Below are 12,389 nucleotides of genomic sequence, written 5' to 3'. Positions count from 1 at the left end.
TTTATGATGGTTGCAGCAATAAAGGACATTTATGGATTACCAATCAAAGAATGCATATAAGATACAGGCTCTTTTATTAGAAAATCCACAAGTTGCACAAGAGCAGTGTCCTGGGTTCATGACATCTTTTGCAACCTGACCAGCAAAGTCAATGGGGAAGCCAGGTTCACTTAACTGTGTGGTGCTTCACTTAACAGCCGAGGCAAGGAAGGCTGTAAAATGGGGCAAAGCTCACTTAACGACTGTCTTGCTTAGCAACAGAACTTTTGGACTCAGTTGTTGTAAATTGAGGACTATCTGTATCAAGGTCTTATTAGAATAGAATAGAATGTCTTTATTGTGATTATGTGACTCAGTGAAATTAAGTATTATTAGTACTTCAGTGAGCAGTCTGGTGTTATTCATCTGTTCTAAATGTTTTGTTTTTTTATAAAATAGCATTTGGTACTGTACCATTTTTCTGCCGAATCACCTTTCAAAAGCATAGTTTTCCCTTTTTTTGGCCTTTCCGATGATGTGCAGATTTCACAGCCATGTTACAAGTGGGAAAATCACGATACGCCAATATTCACCTTTCTTGTCCATGTGATGATGCCTTGTTCTTATTTTGTCTAGATTGGTCATTCCCCCCCCCCCGGTAGATATATTTTTATTTCATGACTAAGAGTCACCATTATGTTTGTTACAGTACGAGATAAAGTTTGAAACCTTTTGGGCTCAATTGTGGTCATATGTTAAGGACTACCTGTATTCAGATTTCATAATATATAAACAGGATTACTGAGCTTTCTTACAAAAATCCACAGAGAATTGCCTCAAGACCAATTTGCTTTAATTTAATTCTCTAATCCCAAATTCAAATTTGATCTCTTTGGTCACACTCAAAAGCAAGTTTGTCGACACTGAAGGAGTAAAGCATAAGTGTAGAAACAAACCCTATTAGATCCAGTGAGGTTTACCTATGAGAAAATGTATACAGGATTTCAAGGCATGAGTTCCTTCTACAAAAATACATTAAGATGTCCTTTTTTTTCAATTTGCAGAAAATATTTTATACACTAAATTGTGTTACTGTTTTTCAAATGGCCAAATATTCGGTAAAAACTGGGTAGCACTCAGTGAATGAAATTCTGTTCGATATTTTGTATCCAGTACTTTAGGTTCAATTTGAGTTAATAGTGAAAATATGCATTTCAATTGCTTTTAGACCCAAAGTATAGCAAACGGCATATTTGCATACAAAGGCAAACTTTTCAGTACATTGGACAGCAGTCTTGTTCAGCATTGCTCAAAAACTTTGTGAATGGCATACATCATGTAAAAGCCATTGCAACTTTTTGCCAAATATTTCAGAAAATTCTGTGGGATTGTCAAACCTTCGTTATTCCAGATCAGCTGAACTAACCACAGAAAATTGATTATAATCATCATGATTGAGAACCTCAGAGCTTCCAACCGAAGTTTCAAATGACCCAGAGAGACAGTACTTGATTTTATTTAATGCTTGGCCTCTGCAGATAGAGTTAGACTCTCTGGACATATTGGCCACTGTTCTATGGGGTAAGATGGCATGAAAAAATTCAGACCTACCTTTTCCCTCTTAATCTTGATATGAACGTACATCAGTATTTTCTCTGTGCAATAGTGGAAAGGGGGGTGGCCATATTTCGCTGATCATCCGCAGAATATATTTCAGTCTTAATGTAGAAAAATGCCTGATGCTTGTAGAGAATCTTATATCTCTGATGCATGATAACTTGACCGATCATGCAGTCATTTTAACAATGATTTCTTGGAAGGAATATTTGCCAGAACTCATTGATTGGGATAAGAGGCAATCTAGCCCCATATTTTTACCTATCTCTATGGTCACAGGCATCCATGTGCTTCATGATGTCATGAGCACATGTTACAAATGATGTGCCATACATCCTCCCTATCTTGATGGGTAGGTCATGTTCTCCCAAACACCTTCGACTGTGCTGTTTTTCATTTTGAAACATTGCCCTTAGGGTTTATGCTGACCACTTCTCAGATCTTATTTCAACACATTAGAACAGTGGTTCTCAGCCTTTTTAATGCCGCGACCCCCCAACCGGTCGTAAGTCGAGGACTACTCAACTGGTGCAGCACCGTTTGCAGAATGGGTGGGCTCAGCAGGGCAGAGACAGCCTGGACAATTCCTATTGGCTTTTGAAAGCCAATAGAATAAAAGGGAGTAGCACAGCTAAGGAAAAGGGGGGGGGGAAATGGTGGACTGCGTTGTTTGGCGACCCCCGTGAAATGGTCGTTCGACCCCAAATGGGGTCCCGACCCACAGATTGAGAACCACTGCATTAGAATATGTTCAAGTAGAATTGAGCGCAACTACCTATTCGGGCTCTTGAGTTAGCCTCTTGTCATTCAAAAACCAATACATGGCAGGATAAAAGCCATTGTAGCCATACATGAAGTGGTGCAAGCATATATGTAAAGAATTGCAACGTCCCATATTTTAAAAAGCAAATTTCCTCCAAATTTCAAAAAGTTTATTTTTATAAATAGGGTAAGGGCTGGGGGAGAGAAGCACAGGAGGGGAATGCGAACCAGACAATATGAGTAAAGCAACATATATATACATATATATTTATATATAGCTTTTTAAAAATGTATTTCTTTTGATAGTCGAGACTTGCCTTTCGTGTTCATCCCAAGCTGAACAATAAAAAAAAACCTCTCAATAACAGAGATCTTACAATGTTTTGGCTTAAGAGAGAGAGAGACCTACGCAGAATAGAAAATTGATTGCACTCTTAGCATCACTTGAGAGCAATGTTGCTCAATCTTGGAGGCTTTAAGATATGTGGACTTCAATTCCCAGAATTCCCTAGCTGACCGTGCTGGGGAATTGAAGTCCACACATCTTCAAGCCGCCACGTTTGAGAAACATTGCCTTACTCTGTGATTCTTGTAATGGCCAAAGAAGTGGATTTACATAGGGACAGATAATGAACAGCCCCTGATCCTGTGCCAGCAACCACACAGACAGACTTGGGAGAGAAGAGGCCTGATGGATTGATTACTGTCTCTGCAAGATCCTTTATTATCTGCTGAGAAAGGGTGGGTGCATGCATTGTTTGGCGCAGGTGAACCAGGAGAGTGAATGAGCACAGATGGCGTTGGGAATTTTGTTTTTCTTCCCAGGCTTTCTGCCCCTGAAGGACTGCATTTTGGTACAGAGGCAATTCAGGCAAAGCAATTCAGCTATCCACCTCTTTCCGCACACATGCACACAGATACACAGCTGCACGTGGACACTTACACACTCGACACAAAGAGACACTTATTTCTTGTTTAGATCCAATACATGATGACGACACACTGTGTGCGGGAGGTGGAAGGCTATAGCAGAGGGCAGCTCTAGAGGTTCCGAGTGCATAAGCCAGGTTGAAATTTAACCGGCTACTTGAAGGATCTCCCCATGCGCCACCATGGAACCCTTTCCAAAACCAACCAATCAATCAAGGACAAAAAGAAACAGGTTGCTCTGTTGTAGGCATTCTGCACAGAGAGCTGCAAAGAGGGTCCATAGGTCCCGTACAGAGGCACCCACTAGGAGGCTTTGATTTTGCCCTTCTCTGGGGCTGCATCTGCCAACAGCTGCTGCTCTTCCCCATTCACTGTCAGGGTCCTCTTCTGTGGAGGCTGGTCCTCAGGCTGGCGTGCAATCAGCAGGCGGCAGGTGAGCAGGATCCCAAAGACCAAGGCGTGGGCGTAGCGCTTGAGTGGGTCACCCACGAGTTGATGAAAGAAAAGCACGGCCAACACAAGCAGCAGCAGCACAAAGTTGGCCACGTCTTTGGGGCGGCCTGGAACCAGGGTCATGATGATCCCACAGGCCACCTCCAGGGCTCCAATGCTCTTGCGGAGGATGATGGAGCTGACCCCCATCCTCTTCAGCATGGGCAGCGCCCTCACATAGGTCTTGTAGGCACGCTTCTGTAAGCAAAAGGACATGAGCAGAGCATTCGTGACTGGTCTGGACCTGAGTTATTGGTTTATTTCACCCAATGGAGCACAGTTTAGATCAGCGTAGATCCAGTCAAACAGGAAACATCAATCTTATCCCACGAAGGGAGGAAGCGGACAGTAATGGACACAGTGATCTTCTTTGGTGGGTATTTTATATGATGAGGTTGGAAAAGAAGACCATAGCTCAGTGGTAATTACCTAGTCTAGATGAAGAAAGTCTTAGATTCGAACTTCTCCAGATGGAGAACTTCCTACTAAACTCTTGCATTGGTGTAGTCAGTAGACAATCTTGAGATGGATGGATGGATGGATGGATGGATGGATGGATGGATGGATTGAAGGATGGATGAGTTAACCATAAAATAATTTCTTCAGCTCCTAGGGATGGCTCATGAGCAATCTTTGTTAAATATATGAGCTGCTGAGAACCACTTTGAATATATATGTGGAGCAAGTTTGGGTGTGTCCAACTCACAGCCCATGGCTGCATGTGGCCCTGGACTTCTTGTAATGTGGTCCCACAAGATAACAAAAATACCAAATATATATATATATACTGTAAAGTAAGTTTGTTAACTCTATTTTACATGCAGCCCAAATGATTCTTCTTCACTCAATGCAGCCCAGGTGAACTAAAAGGTTGGAGAATTGTGCTACTACCAATATAACTTATTTGAAAGAAAAATCTCTTTCGAATCTAGCTGAGCTCTTGACTTCATTGACAGGCAGTTTTCCTGAGAACTGCATGAAGATGATTCATCTTTGCCTTTACTCAGGATTTTTTTCCCCCCTGACTTCCCACTCCAGCTTTTTACCTAAACTTCCCTGGGAGTTTTCCATTCAGCGTGGCTTCCAAAATCAGACAAAAGCCGGAGGGTGCCACCTGATGAAGCAACTACAGCAATAATGTCATATATCCTGAGAGATTACTAGTGTGGAATACAACATAATATAAAGTTGTGAACAGACCCTTGTTGTTACAATCCCTGACCAAACAGTGTCCAGCTTAAGGAATGGAATTGTATAAAAAACAAAACACAATCCATCAAATGACTCCTGGGAAAATAAATTGGATTGGGTGGGCAAATCAACAGATTGTATTTGAATGTGTGTGCAGATAAAGTAACTGCATTAGAGGAATTCTTGTAACCGTTAGAAAAAATGATGCACAGCTACAAACACGGGAAAGCAACCCACACTTCCTAAAGCTGTAAAACTCTTTTTGTTTTTGTTTTTTTAGATAAGGAGGTGGAAAATAAGAAAGAGCAATTAAATCTCATCTGAAAACCTGCAATGCTGGACATCATTTCATAGCAACACACTGAAAAATGCTGTGCCATAGTGCTCTTCTTCATACAACATGTTAAGCTATGACAGGCTTAACTATGGTTTCATGAGTACAGTAACACACAATCGGCTGGTTCATGCAATAAGTCAAAGCGTAATCTGTGCCTTTCAAACCACAGTGGCGGAGTTCAGACAATATACTAAATCACAAACAAGCACCGGTATCTTAGTTGAGAATGAGATATGTACCCTGCCCAAGAGGCATTCGTTCATCCTGAGAAGTTGGTTCCATTTTTCTGCCAGCCCCAATGACTAGATTTATACCTTGTGTTAAACCCTTCATTTGTGAGCTTAGCCACAACTGAATCCTTACATCACACTATGCCGTCAAACGTATTTTGTAGATCACAGAGAGATTTATCACATAACTCAAAGCCAAACCATACTACATGAACACAATGTGTGAACCGGATGAATACAACAATTAGTGAAATGAATATTTGTTACAACGCCAGTGCAAATGTAACCAATTCAAAAGGAAAAGCAATTCAGTTGGCCAGTGCTATCAAGCTCTTGGAAATAAGATATTTATATTTATCTACAAAGGAAGATAACACTTATGGGGTAAGGGAAAAAAAAACCCAAGGAGGATCTGAGGTTTACAAGCAGCCTGATATTATATAATATCTCTAGGATTTCATTTTATTTTATTTTGTTTTTCAAAGCCCTTCAAACGCCTCTGCGCGGAGAGTCGTTTGTGTGATATTTAGGACAGTAGCAAGACAAGGATGGGAAGGGAAGGGAAGGCAAAGGAAAGGAAAGAAAGAGAAGAGAGGAGAAGAGAAGAGAAGAGAAGAGAAGAGAAGAGAAAGACCATACTAGAAAGTTCTACTACTGTTTATCCCCAGAAGTTACATGTCTGACCATTTCGATAATAGCATATATGAGTGAGCATTACTGCATTATGAGTGACCTCCTAGAAGAGACAAAAAAAGAAACCCCTTCATGGTTTGGCTGTCTGCATTGCCACACAGCTGGATCTCACCACCAGATTCCTTAAGAAACAAAAAACAAAAAATAGAAAGAGCTGGAAATAGACCTGCTTTTTGATGGAATAGGTTTGCCTCTCTCCTTTCAGCTCCATAGTCCAGGCTGATGGAAGACCCTGGCTTGTCATGTTCTAGAAGCTTCTCTGAGGGAGAACATTACGCTTCTGTGTTGGGCTGCAGGCAGCCTGAGCCATGTGTCTGCCTGTAACAGGTTATCAGGACACGGAGGCCAAATAACGGGACTATTTGTGACACAACAATGCTGGGCTTCTTCTAGATTTCTGGGGGCCCCCTTCCCCTCGCCCTAATAAGCAAACAGGGGTGGAAGAAGTTCTCTTCTGTTCCAGTCAAAGATGATCCATCAGTAGCCTTGTGCTATTTCATCCCCTTCCAAAACCCAAACCGTTTAATTTCTCCCTTGCTTTCTCCTGGAAAGAGAAGGAGATCCTTTCTGCTCTCCCTCCTCATCGGTGGGGGAAACTGCCTTAGGAAGAAGGGAATGCCAGAGGAATCTTGCAAATGGAAGGTGGGAGAGATTCCCGAGCCAAGGAAGAGGAGAACAGCGCGTGAAGAGTTGGGTGGTATTCGGTCCCCTTTGTGCACCTCTCCAACCTGTCATTTGTGTCAAAGCTCCTGTCACAAGATTGCTGCCAGCTGGCAAGATGTCTCCCCCACCACAACTGTATTTACTCACCATCTCATTGTGAGCATCCTTGCTCAGCCTGGGGGTCAGTTTGATGGTCCCCATAAAGACGAAGAAGAGGCCCAGGGCCACCGAGAGGGCCACGATGGTGACAGTTCTGGGGGAGGCCATGCGGATCAGGATGCGGCAGCTTCGCCCCGGGCTCTGATCCCTTGGCTCTGCAAGCGGTGGTCAGTCACCATGGAAGGAGATGGGGAGCGGAAGGCTGCAGAAACCCAGAGGATGACACAAAGCAGAGAGGGGGATGCCTCTTCGGCTCAGCCGCCTCTGGGTCCTAACGTCCCGCTTTTTCACAGCGTTGGCAAGGTGACATCTGCTAAACAAGAGGCAGGGAAGGCTGTGGAAGAGGCTATGGGAGCTTGTCATGGCACCCACCCACTGACATTTCTATCGTCCATGCAAGAAAGCTGCAGAACAGTTGGATGCCCATTGAGGTGGTTAAGTCTGGGAAAAATAGCTCTAAAACAATTCCAAACTACTACTACTACTACCACTACCACTACTACTACTACTACTACTACCACCACCACCTCCTCCTCTCCTCCTCCTCCTCCTCTTCTTCTTCTTCTTCTTCCCCACCCCCTCCCCTCTTCTCCTCCTTCTTCCTCCTCTTCTTCCTCCTCCTCCTTCCCCTCCTCCTCTTCTCAGCAGCTAAGCCCTTTGACTATTCCGTTCTAATATATTATGTAGCAGTCTTTAATATGTCACAAGACTCTTCATTTTGCTACAAAACACTTGCAGTTGTAAGGTCCTACTCTACAGTCCTCAGAAACTGACCACATTTCCCTCTGTATCAGCCAGTCTGCTGCCTATTTCCCACCCACCCCTGTGAAACCGAACACATTAAATTTGGCAGAAAGAAACTTGGCCTCCTTCAAATTGACCCAATAAATCGGTGGGATTGATTGCAATCCATGCTGTGCCCTGTTTGTGGGTAATACTGAGTGATCGAAGTTCAGAGATGTGCCACAACTGTATAATTACGAAGATAATTATCATTCTGGTGCTAGAAACGCATAAATTCTTATTATTGAGTTAGAATAAGCACAAGCTGCTGATTAAAAACATGATCGCCAACACGATCGCCAACGTCCGATAACGGATATGGCACAAGAAGAAGTTCCAAAGTGGTCACCAAAATGAACTGGTCATGGTCATTTTTTTAAAGACTGGTCTTCATCTGGTCAAGGGTTCTCATAAATGGTCATCCAAAATATTTCTGCTTATTGATGGAGTAGATATCAGTGAGCTTATAAACTAGCTCAAGGTATTGGCATTAACACTCAAAGTGATGAGTCCTAAATATTCAAAAAGGATCTCCTTTGTGAGCAATTTGGACAGGAGCATCTATAGCATGGGGGTAACAAAATGCCAAGATGACAACCTCAAGCTATGATTAAATGTCAGCCTCAATAGGTAGATCAGATTAGGAAATCAACTCTACAAGAAGGCTAAAGGTATTCTTATTGAAGTTGACTATAATAACAGAATCTTAGAAATCTAATTGTGCTGCACTGCCTCTTCCTTCTTATAAAGGTAAAGGTTTTCCCTGTCTAGTTATGTCTAACTCTAGGGGGTGGTGCCTCTGTTTCTTAGCCGTGGGAGCCAGTGTTATCCGAAGACACTTCTGTGGTCATGTGGCCAGCACATGAACAACAGCACATGATAACAGCACATGGAACACTGTTATCTTTCCATAGAAGTGGTACCTATTTATCTACTCACATTTGCATGCTTTCAAACTGCTAGGTGGGCAGGAGCTGGGGTAAGTAAGTAAGTAACCAGAGATCATCCTGTCGTATGGTGCTTGGGTTTCGAATCTGGACTGCCAGCTTCCCAGCTGACAAATTCAGGGTCTTTAACCACTGAGCCATCATGCCCCTGTTCTTCCTTCTTATACGCCACTGAATTAAGGAATTTTGTATAGGCAACAGATCCTGCATATCTCTATCAAGATCCTCTTCCTTTTTCTATACACCAAAATCCTGTCTCACCTATTTTTTTTATCTCCCTGACAATTTGGACATTTTAAGTTTTGTTTGTTAGTCCTGCTCCATGTTTCTTCCGTTAGCAAGGCAGTGAGAAGCATAGCCCTTATGATGAAAATCCATAAACATTAAGAGTTCCTTCCTACCTGGAAACAGTTTGGTATTCTCTCCCCTTTCCTATCAGGAAGGCCTAAACACTGGGCAATTTTATTGTCCCGGTTCAAACGCTGCCATTTTCAGACAACTTTTTCTTCCTAGTAAACTGCCCAACTCTTTGGAAGTAACTTCTTCAACCCCAAAAGAAGCTTGAAGACTGGGTAAGGACACGCATAACCATTAATGGGATTTTGGGTTTTGTTTCCAGAGTTTGAAAAGGGTTGCTAAATTTTTAAAGCCACTTTAAGCCTGTCCAAAGGTTTACACTACCCTTTTTGTGTATTTGTGACTCAAAATGGAAGGAAACCATGCCACCCACGTACAGTGGCAATAATCATAAGGAGCTCCAAGAGAGAATTTGGGGGATATTTATGGGTTTGGATCACAAACTGGTTATCCTGTAGTGAAAAATGCTTTATTTGAAGAAGAAAAATCCGGGCGTGAGATAAAGAATGTTAGGCTTACTAAACACTTGCTGATTTTGGAGAAAGCAAATCTCTGGGGTCTGTTAGAATTAAAGGTTGCAGCACTGCATAAATCATTTACAGAATTTACTCAGCCCAAACTGGTTTGGTTTACTAACAAAGGCATTCATCTGGCAATTGGATTTTTATTATTTCAAAGTTGTGAATATAAGACTTAACTGAACAGCAGGTGGCAGACATATTCTTAGCAAAAAAAAAAAAATCTGAATACTTTTCAAAAGATCTGAGAAAAGCTGAGTCCTGTAGTTTTTATCAAACCTTTATCACATTTTCATTGCTGGCTTGACAGCAATGTAAGGATTGACAATAAGCTAAGCAAATACTGAAATTCTACTCACTGGATATTCCCATTTCTTGATAGGTTTCCTTAGGCATTGCCTGTCTCCCTTTTCAACTTATCTTCATAGAGGTAGAAAATCGAAAGATTACTCACAAGATTTCAAATTTTAGATCTGGTAGATTTCTCCACATGCCTGGTGGTCACAATACAGTAGGCATCCGTTTAGATCCTTCTGTGGAATAGACACCAGAACAAAGTTAACTGTAATTTTGATTTTAAATTTGACTGTTTTATCACTCTCGGGTGTCTAATTTGACTGGCATTGTACCAATCGTGAAGTTACTCATGAAACTCCTCAGTGAAATAAAATGCTTTTAAAAGTAAGAAGCTTTCTGCAAAAACACATATGAACTTAATGCAGGCTTCCTATGTGATATTCTGGGGATGTGCCAGGAATATGCTTTCTTTCATCACGTCATTTTCTTTTTAGCAATTTGGCTGGTGGCTCCTCAAAGGCAGATTTGGAGATATTATTATTACAAAAGACAGAACAACTAATTCATCTCTTTTTCCTCAGCCATGAGTCTCGTCATTTATCAATTAAAACAGCACTAATGGCGGTCCTGTCATGTTCTAAGTGGCCTTACAAGGAAGCCAATCAATATTTTCCAACAGATATTATATTGCACAGAACCGGATCTTGACTCTTTCCTCAGCTGTGCATCCAGTTATAGTTTTGCAGAGAAAAATAACCTTTTTCTGTAGACTTAGTTCACTCTCTTTTCCTGCAAGGCTATAAATAAGTCATGAAAGATACGGTAAGTCACATTGCACAACTGTAACATTATAAAGCACAGGCAAGATGTTGGCTTTCTGAATAAGAGAGTTTGAAGGGACCTTGGAGGTCATCTAGTTCAACCCTCTGGTCAAACAGGAGACCTATACCATTTCAGACAAATAGCTGCCCAATCTCTTCTGTTTAAATAAATCTTGCAAAACAGGGCTAGTCTTTTCTGTTGTGTGGTTCAGAAGCTTATCTTAGAGTGTAACTAATTTCTACCGTTTTTGCAATTTACAGCCTTTTATTACAGATCTCTGTTCCTTCAAACATGTTGGAAGGGATACCTTGTGCCTTCTGCCACAATACACAATATTTACCGTTAAGGTGGGGAGGAAGATAGGAAAGGAAAGAGCATAACAGTTGCATAGATATGCTCTTTAGGGCCATATACAGGGGAACTAATCCCTCTTTGAGGAAGATGGGTGGTTTAGAAATGTGAAATATAAAATAAAATAATATCAGAATATCAGAAAGTGGCGTAGGTCAGGCTAAAGCTTGAGCCCAGAATAGGAGCAGCTTCAAGCAGGATGCAGATATGTCCTGAAACAGAAGGCATGTTCTCTGTTTCCCTTGATATCCGCATTTTTGGTTTTCCTTCAAGATCTTTCTGGTATGTTCCAAATGAGCTTTACATTGGTTGCCAACATCTCAAATAACTATAGCCTTTACTCAACAGTTTTAGAAGACAATATATTGAGAAAGCCTCTGCAAGATAGTATTCCTAGGCTGGGTTTACCTTAGAGCCAGAATTTGTTGTCTGATCTAAAACCTGATAGAAATATTTTCTCTGGGCTAAAAGGGTGACAGAAAAATAAATACAGTGTGCTCTCCACAGTTTCTTGCCTCCAAATTCTCAGTCCTGTTGGTTAATCTGCTGCTATCCTCCTCATTCTAATCTGGATGGAATACCTGCCTCCGCTTCCTTAAGCCTGCGGTAAATTCAAGCCGGTAAAATTGTCATTTTGAAAAATTGCCAGTTTGGCATAATCAAAGAGAGAGAGAGAGAGAGAGAGAGAGAAATGTCTCATTTCCTAACAGATTGTACTTTGGGCTTCTGGAGGATGCAGCAATCAGATCTGTCATAGGTTTTAAATGGGTTGAAGAAACAGTATTGGGTGATTGGTAGGACAAGTGCACCTTACTGAATAAATCATTTTGTTCATGGGCTAGATTAATTCTGAGAGAACATGGCTGGCTGAAAAGCATGCTCATCCCCCTGTTTCAGTTATTCTGAAATAACGATGTGTCTGGGGGGAAGAGTGTGAAATTCAGGCTTGGCTTCCATTCCTATTCAAAGTTTAAAGTGAAACGAATCCTTACCTTGTTTTTTTTTTTAAAAAAAAAAGAGAGAGAGAAAAGATAAATAACCTGACCTTCTGATTTGAATAAAATGGACAGAAATTATCTGGAGTCAAATAACCAGTGGAAGAACTAGATTAATTCATAATAAAACCCCATCTCATCGGAATTTCCTGTTAGAATTTCCCTTGGATGGAACTGAAACAGCCTTTGTGTTCTACAAGGTATGCATTATCCCTGTGTGAATTTCTTGCTTGTACTTTTTATTCAGTTACAAAACCCCGATACAG

General features: G+C 41.4%; 1 protein-coding gene across 1 annotated transcript; it reads right to left on the bottom strand.

Annotated features, from left to right (window-relative positions):
• Positions 1 to 2,491: 2,491 nt before the first annotated feature.
• On the bottom strand, positions 2,492 to 7,506 carry TMEM35A (transmembrane protein 35A). Its single transcript, XM_039330490.1, has 2 exons — positions 7,042 to 7,506; positions 2,492 to 3,978 (listed from the first exon to the last, which is right to left on the bottom strand). Exons 1-2 carry the CDS (start codon positions 7,159 to 7,161, stop codon positions 3,592 to 3,594), a joined length of 507 nt encoding a protein of 168 aa, XP_039186424.1. The 5' UTR covers positions 7,162 to 7,506; the 3' UTR covers positions 2,492 to 3,591.
• Between the last annotated feature and the right edge of the window lie 4,883 nt (positions 7,507 to 12,389).

The sequence above is a fragment of the Crotalus tigris genome, unplaced genomic scaffold, assembly GCF_016545835.1.
Source record: "Crotalus tigris isolate CLP2741 ecotype Arizona unplaced genomic scaffold, ASM1654583v1 scf7180000017622.5263843, whole genome shotgun sequence".
Lineage (NCBI taxonomy): Eukaryota > Metazoa > Chordata > Lepidosauria > Squamata > Viperidae > Crotalus > Crotalus tigris.
This window is presented reverse-complemented; position numbering and strand designations above follow the sequence as displayed.